The 6,789-nt window shown below is 32.7% G+C and overlaps 1 protein-coding gene and 1 long non-coding RNA gene across 2 annotated transcripts in view; one reads left to right on the top strand and one right to left on the bottom strand.

Annotated features, from left to right (window-relative positions):
• Positions 1 to 4,504, top strand: part of LOC111085929 — a 76,033-nt gene extending 71,529 nt beyond the window's left edge. The window contains exon 3 of the long non-coding RNA XR_002610694.1: positions 4,435 to 4,504. This is a non-coding gene — a long non-coding RNA (uncharacterized LOC111085929). The remainder of the gene's footprint in view (positions 1 to 4,434) is intronic.
• The window catches only part of LOC106460173 (plasma membrane calcium-transporting ATPase 2-like), a 222,671-nt gene that overhangs the window by 72,540 nt on the left and 143,342 nt on the right, over positions 1 to 6,789 (bottom strand). Inside the window, exons 6-7 of the mRNA XM_022386821.1 lie at positions 4,422 to 4,622; positions 4,029 to 4,037 (exon numbers count right to left, since the gene is read on the bottom strand). Of these exons, the coding sequence (XP_022242529.1) occupies positions 4,029 to 4,037; positions 4,422 to 4,622 (210 nt within the window). The remainder of the gene's footprint in view (positions 1 to 4,028; positions 4,038 to 4,421; positions 4,623 to 6,789) is intronic.

The following is a 6,789-nucleotide window of genomic DNA, read 5'->3' as shown; positions in this document are numbered from 1 at the left end:
GTAAGAGTTTTTTTCTTCACGATTAGTAAAAGAATCTTTACCTGATAGAAAAAAAATGAATATTATTTTCGAAATCCGCATAGCTGAATTATGGAAAATTCGTTATTAAAACCAAAACAACTTTTGCGAGGTTTAAATTCGCAGGCCTGTGTTATCAACCTAAATATCTTCTTTTTACGTACAATCCTCACAAATATTAGTTGATTTGATAGTACATTTTATCTAAAAACAATATTATTATTGTAATTGTAACAGTCATTTTTAATAATGAATTTTGGGCCAGGAAGCTTGTAATTATGAAGTTTCTGTCAAGTGTTTTTTAAACGAATAAATAAACCTGGGAGGTTGAATTACACATATAAGAAATCCCTACGGAAAATAAAATCATTATTTTGTTTGAAAGACTGATTTAGTACACTGAGTATTCTTGCGAAGATTAATTACTCACAGGAAGTGAGCTAGTTATAAGATAAAGCCAGAATACGTGTGTAACAAGGTTCATAGCCAAACACTAACACGCAGAAGAAATTAGAAACAAAGTTTAAAAGACAAGATATACAGTAATTTTTCAAACTAAAATAAAATACTCCTCAGCATACATTCCTAAGGACGTAAAAAAATGTGAATGTGTTAAATAAGTAAAATTATGTTTATGGTTTTAGTGAGGCCTCTTTATGTTTTGTAAAAAAAATAGAAGTTATTCTGGAAATAATAGTCGGCTACTGTCTAATATATTCACAGAACAGCATATAATAAATGTACTTAAAATAAGATAGTGTACCTGCCTTTTCATATAAAAGCGTTCTTAGCGTGTTTTTCATTTATTGAAAGGCCTACTGTCGATTCTTCGTTAATAAAATGTTGATTAATATGTACTTCAAAATAACATAGAATATGGTTTAATACAACATGTATAATGTAAGCAGTTTTTCTACAAAACCGCTCTGGATTACATTTATAACTCTCATAGCCGTGATATATTTTTTGTACAATAGCCAAACCCGTTTGTACTCTATAAGTGACACTGCTTAGTTTCTAAATAAACCCGTGTAGCTACATAATGGGATATCTATGTTGTGTCCATCACGAGTATCGAAACCGGGTTTTTAGCGGTGTACTTGGATAAACTTTTTATTGATAATTACTTATATATATTTTCAAAGAGAAATAGACTCTCGGTTGAAGAAAGTTCCGCCGCAAGTGGTAAGATAATGTTGCACATTTTGTCACAATGATTGTAGAGTCGAATACAAACAAACGTTATAGCTACCTTTGCAGAGGTAATCATTCGTTCTAATGTACAAACTTACGATTTTCCTAGGTTTTGATAACTTCCATTGTCATTAGAAAACAAATAATCATGCAATAATATTCGAGAACCTCGGAAAATCTTTAGTTTATGAAAGGACAGGGGTGTATACAATCCCATGTTTAAACCGAACAACAGTTATGTTTTTCAATCCAAGTTTAATCACATATAATTCTTATTGAAGTTCAGAATTAATGCTATGGTTCACTTTAAAGCATATTGTGTGTATTGGTGCTTTATTTATTATTCATAGTTTTAAGGCTATCGCAGGAGAAGAAAATTTAAGATATTTTAATTTATATGTTTCGTATATAAGTTAGAAGTATGCGAAGCCCCTGCCAAAATATTTTTTTATCGTTACCACAAAGTTATACAGAGAAATTAACAACCAACCGCTGGATTTGTTTGTTTGTTTTTGAATTTTCGCGCAAAGCTACACGAGGGCTATCTGTGCTAGCCGTCCCTAATTTAGCAGTGTAAGACTAGTGGGAAGGCAGGTAGTCATCACCACCCACCGCCAACTCTTGGGCTACTCATTTACCAACGAATAGTGGGATTGACCGTCACGTTATAACGCCCCCACGGCTGAAAGGGCGAGCATGTTTGGTGGACGGGGATTCGAACCCGCGACCCTCTGATTGCGAGTCGAGCACCCTAACCACCTGGCCATGCCGATAGACTAGAGGGAAGGTAGCTAGTCATCACCACCCACCGTCAACTCTTGGGCTACTCTTTTAACAATGAATAGTGGGATTGACTGTTACATTATAACGCCCCAACGGCTGAAAGGGTGAGCATGTTTGGTGGACGGGGATTCGAACCCGCGACCCCCTGATTGCGAGTCGAGCACCCTAACCACCGGTCCCCAACCGCTGGAAAAATTATTAAAACTCATCTCTGGATCCTAATTACCTATATTTTTGAAATTTGCTGATATAAAATCGGATCAAATTTAAATTTCAAAGCAGAAAATTTCGGAGTCACTCTAAATGATTATTAATGTCAAAAAAAAAGCGTTTCATTAAAACAATACTTCCAGTTACCTTGGTATTATTCAACAAGTTACACAATGTTTGGCTTCTTACGCATAGCCGTCCCTAATTTTGAACTAAGAAACTAGAGGGAAGGAAGCTATTCAACAGCATCACTGCCAACTCTTGGGTTAATAAGCCACACCTGGCCCATTCTTTAATACTTTTTTTTTGTTACTCATGCCTAATCTGTTCACAGTTGCGAGATTTGACTAATTTATTGTAGCTCTCGCCGGAATATCATTTGAAGTAATATATTATCACATTTATTACAGGAAAAGTAGTTCAAGCTAATGCAAATCTCCAAGTAAATAATGACAGTTATTCTTCGTATATTTTGTGCTATAAGAATCACCATCAGAATACATTATTATAAGCAATACATACATACCACAAGAATGCTATCACAATCCTCAACAGATGGCGCTATAAACGCATGTACCTAATGTGTATGTATGTGTGTGTGTCTGTAGACAGATATAAAACAAATAACCAAATCATTTGGAATAGTTTATAAACTATAGTTTATAAACAATACAATCCACAAGAAGGCTATCACAATCCTTAACAGATGGCGTTATAAACGTATGTACCTAATATGTGTGTATGTGTGTGTAAACAGATATAAAACAAATAAGCAAATTATTTGGAATAGTTTGACAAGCTTATGCTACAGACAAATTCTAAAAATAGTGAAAGATTAAAATGTGATTATGATATACGAATTAATCCTTAATTTTTGTTGACTGATATTTCAAACTAAGTTAAAAAATTTACTGGCGAGTTCCAAGAAATATTACTTTTGATTCAGTCTATTAAGAAAAAAAGAGCAACTGAACTACTATAGAAAAAAAGGAGACAATTAAGTATTAGCATAATAAATAATAAATTAAGTAAACCTGAAAAAAAGAAGAAGAAGTTCAACTAAATAAACAGGAGTGATGAATTAATTATGATAACATAAATTTGCGTTATGGCAATAAAATGGACAAAAATACAATGTTGGTCTAAGATTAAAATGAATATTCATTTTCTTTTAAACACGCTGACATTTCTCAAATAACCTTCGACATTTGGTGAACAGTTCTTGAATTATTCATTACTATAAATATTGCAAGACAGAATTCTGCCATGTTTGATGATATTTCTAGGGTTAGTACGTTAACTGTTACTGCAATGGTACGGCGACGAACGACGAATATTACATTCTGCAATAAATAATTTACATTCAAGTAATCACCACTGTTTTAATGTTGTACTATACGGTCCAACTATCACTATCTCATTCTGATTATATATAGAAGCTGAAAATTCGACCTGAAATAAAATATAGAAGTTTCAATTAAATTATTTCAAGAAACGAACAATCATCGTATTGTTTCATCTTTATTTTATCCAACAAGTTGTACTTATTGTTTATGATATTGCATTTATAATATGTGATCACATTAAAGTCTGTGCTACTCTCTTTAAGTTACTTATACTTACTAACAATTTCAGATGCTCATATAAATAATTATGCTGGTTTTGCTGAGCTTCGACGTGGAAATCTTTTTTTAGTAACATACTCGTCGAAATACCTTATTATAAGTATAACATATTGTTCAGTTAGATTAAGCTCAAAGCAAGAATAGAAAAAGCCTAAATGTTAGAAATAACAAGACAAATGTAATACAAAAACTATTTACCTGATAATTCTTTGATACAGATTTCAAAAGGAGAGAAAAAAGACAATAACGTTATAAGTATGCGAGTTGATGACAAAAGAAACATACAACACGTAAAAAAACTCTACAACATTTTAAGAACAAAGAAAGAGTTACCAGAGTTTAAATTATTGGAGTTTTATCATAAAGAAACAAAATATACCGTGTTAAACATCATCATAAAACATGCATTTCAATATTTTATTTGACAATTTATAAGAAATTAAACTGTTTATCTAAAACCCTGTACATATTCTTATTTCATTCTTTAGTATTTTGATCAACATCCGAAAAACTCTTTTGCATGGAAACCCATGCAAGATATTTATTTATCGGAGAGATTTTTTTTCCAATCAACTTTAAATAAACTCTCACCTTTATCTTCTAGGTTTGGAGGTGGTTCGTAAAAGGCAAGTCCCAATGAAATGATAGCAGCGACTTCCAAAATTACAAGTGTAACATCTTGTAATGCTTCCCAGACTAGCTGTAAGAAAGTTTTTGGGGGTTTCGCAGGTATTACATTGGCACCAAAAGTTTGGCGTCTGTGGTCAAGATCTGCTTGAGATCCACTCAGACCTGAAATATTCAGAGAAGAAGCTTTGTTCACTTTAGCTAGAGATATCTCTATACCTGATCAATGAAAGTCTATTAGAAGAAGCAACAGATATATAACGGTTGAAAGACAAAATGACTGAGTTGAGGTACGAACAGGATCACACACACACACATATTATTAAAATCAAATGAAACTGTAAGTTGTATGAAAACATCAGTGTAATTTGTTTGAAGCTTAAGCCTAGAACAACGAAATCTAGATAAGAAGATAAAAAAAACCTAATGGATTATCATCAAGTTCTTTCCCCCCACAGTTTGTGACTTGGACTTAAAAAGGACGATATATTTTATAGAAGCGTTAAATGAACTGATTTTTATTCACGGCTGTTTGTTTTCGAAACGCTCTGACGGAATTGTTCGGATGATCCATGAAGGCAATATATTTGCATATTTTTTAATCTAACTGTAGATTAAATGTATGGTATATAATTTATGTTTCTTGATTATACAAACGTCGATTGGCTATAAATAAAGTGAATAAAAGTTAATATTGGAAATATAATAAATTAAATTAAGAATAATTTACTCTCTCTTATCTGTCTTACATTGAAATATGTAGTGCGTTAATTAAATAAAAAGTAACAGCCAATGATTACACGATCTGTTCGACCAAATTTTAAATGATCACCAATCCTAAAACTAGACTGTAATAACCAATATAATATATCAAAGAGTGAGACACTAAAATAAGTTAGACTCAGATAACATAATACACACGTTTAAAGATATATTCTAGAAACAATTATGTGATTCTTTTTCATCATAGCTGTGGTGGGCACAGCACAGATAACCCATTGTGTAATCTTGTGCTTAACAACAGCAAACACAAACAAACTTTCTCATTGATATAATACAGGAACTAAACTGTAGCATTGCCAAAAAGAAACAGAATTAAAATAAGGATAGTAGGGAAAGAGTGCGTGTTTAAAAGAAGACTAAACAAGAGTAAACTGTAAAACAGTATGGAATAACAGGAGAAAAAATGAGTAACTAAGGAGAGAAATTAACGAGGAAGATAACAAATTTAAATAAGACCAATTAAAACAACAGTTTCAAAATGAGACAGTTGTTTGTTCATTGTTAAGCACAAAGCTACACAATGGTCTATCTGTGCGGTGCCCATCACGGGTATCGAAACCCGATTTTTAGCGTTATAAGCCTCCAGACTTACCACTGAGCCACTAAAACAATTTTTTAAACAGAAAAAGGACAGGCATGTTAAATTTCATAACAAGATCACAAATGTAGATACAACATAAATAAGTGAAATAAAAAAACGCTGAATATCATAAGTGTTAAATGAAAGAAAAAGGTAATTAAGAACGGGCAACTTTTTTTTTACATATCTAGGTGATATCCAGGCTGCTCAGTTTCGCAGAAGTAATTAATTTAGCTGGAAACGCTCGAAATAAGAAACGTCAACAATAAATCATTTGTGACACTAGGTGTTTCTTTCGCCATCATACATCTTTATAAGACGAGAGCAATCACTTAAAATAAAAACAATGAGAGAGAGATTACATCAAACTAATTTGTTCTCACCCACAGCCTTGAAATGTAATACTAAAACACGTCCTGACAGTCGAACCGAACAATGTATTTTAATGGCAACGAAAACTTAAACTTCAACATCTGAAATTAAACTATTAATATTACCCAGCCGATATTCACATCATCAGATTCTTAATTTGTTAAAATAAGTCAAACGAGGTTAATACTTAATTTTTAATGTATCTATACTCGTACTTTCATCTTCTGTCTAGGCCTAATCGTTTCATGTCGTTTTATTTTTCTTTTAGGTACGGTAGAAAACCAGTTGGGTATGAACAAAACTAGGTTCCTTCTGTATCTAAACACATCTAGGTTTGGAGGATGGAATGTCGAAATTAAAATTAATTAAATATAGGTCGTCCTTCTTTAAATAAGGCCCGGCATAGCCAGGTGGTTAGGGCGCTCGTCTCACAATCTGCGGGTCGCGGGTTCGAATCCCCGTTACACCAAACATGCTCGCCCTTTCAGCCGTGGGGGCGTTATAATGTGACGGTCAATCAGTTGAAAATAAGCCATTATGAAAAGAAAACAACAACAATTCCAGGAAGATTGCCATTGCAGTTATTAAATGTCGTCT

Source organism: Limulus polyphemus, unplaced genomic scaffold (assembly GCF_000517525.1).
Source record: "Limulus polyphemus unplaced genomic scaffold, Limulus_polyphemus-2.1.2 Scaffold722, whole genome shotgun sequence".
Classification (NCBI taxonomy): Eukaryota; Metazoa; Arthropoda; class Merostomata; order Xiphosura; family Limulidae; genus Limulus; species Limulus polyphemus.
The sequence above is the reverse complement of the archived record's forward strand: the minus strand, read 5'-3'. Positions and strand labels throughout refer to the sequence as shown.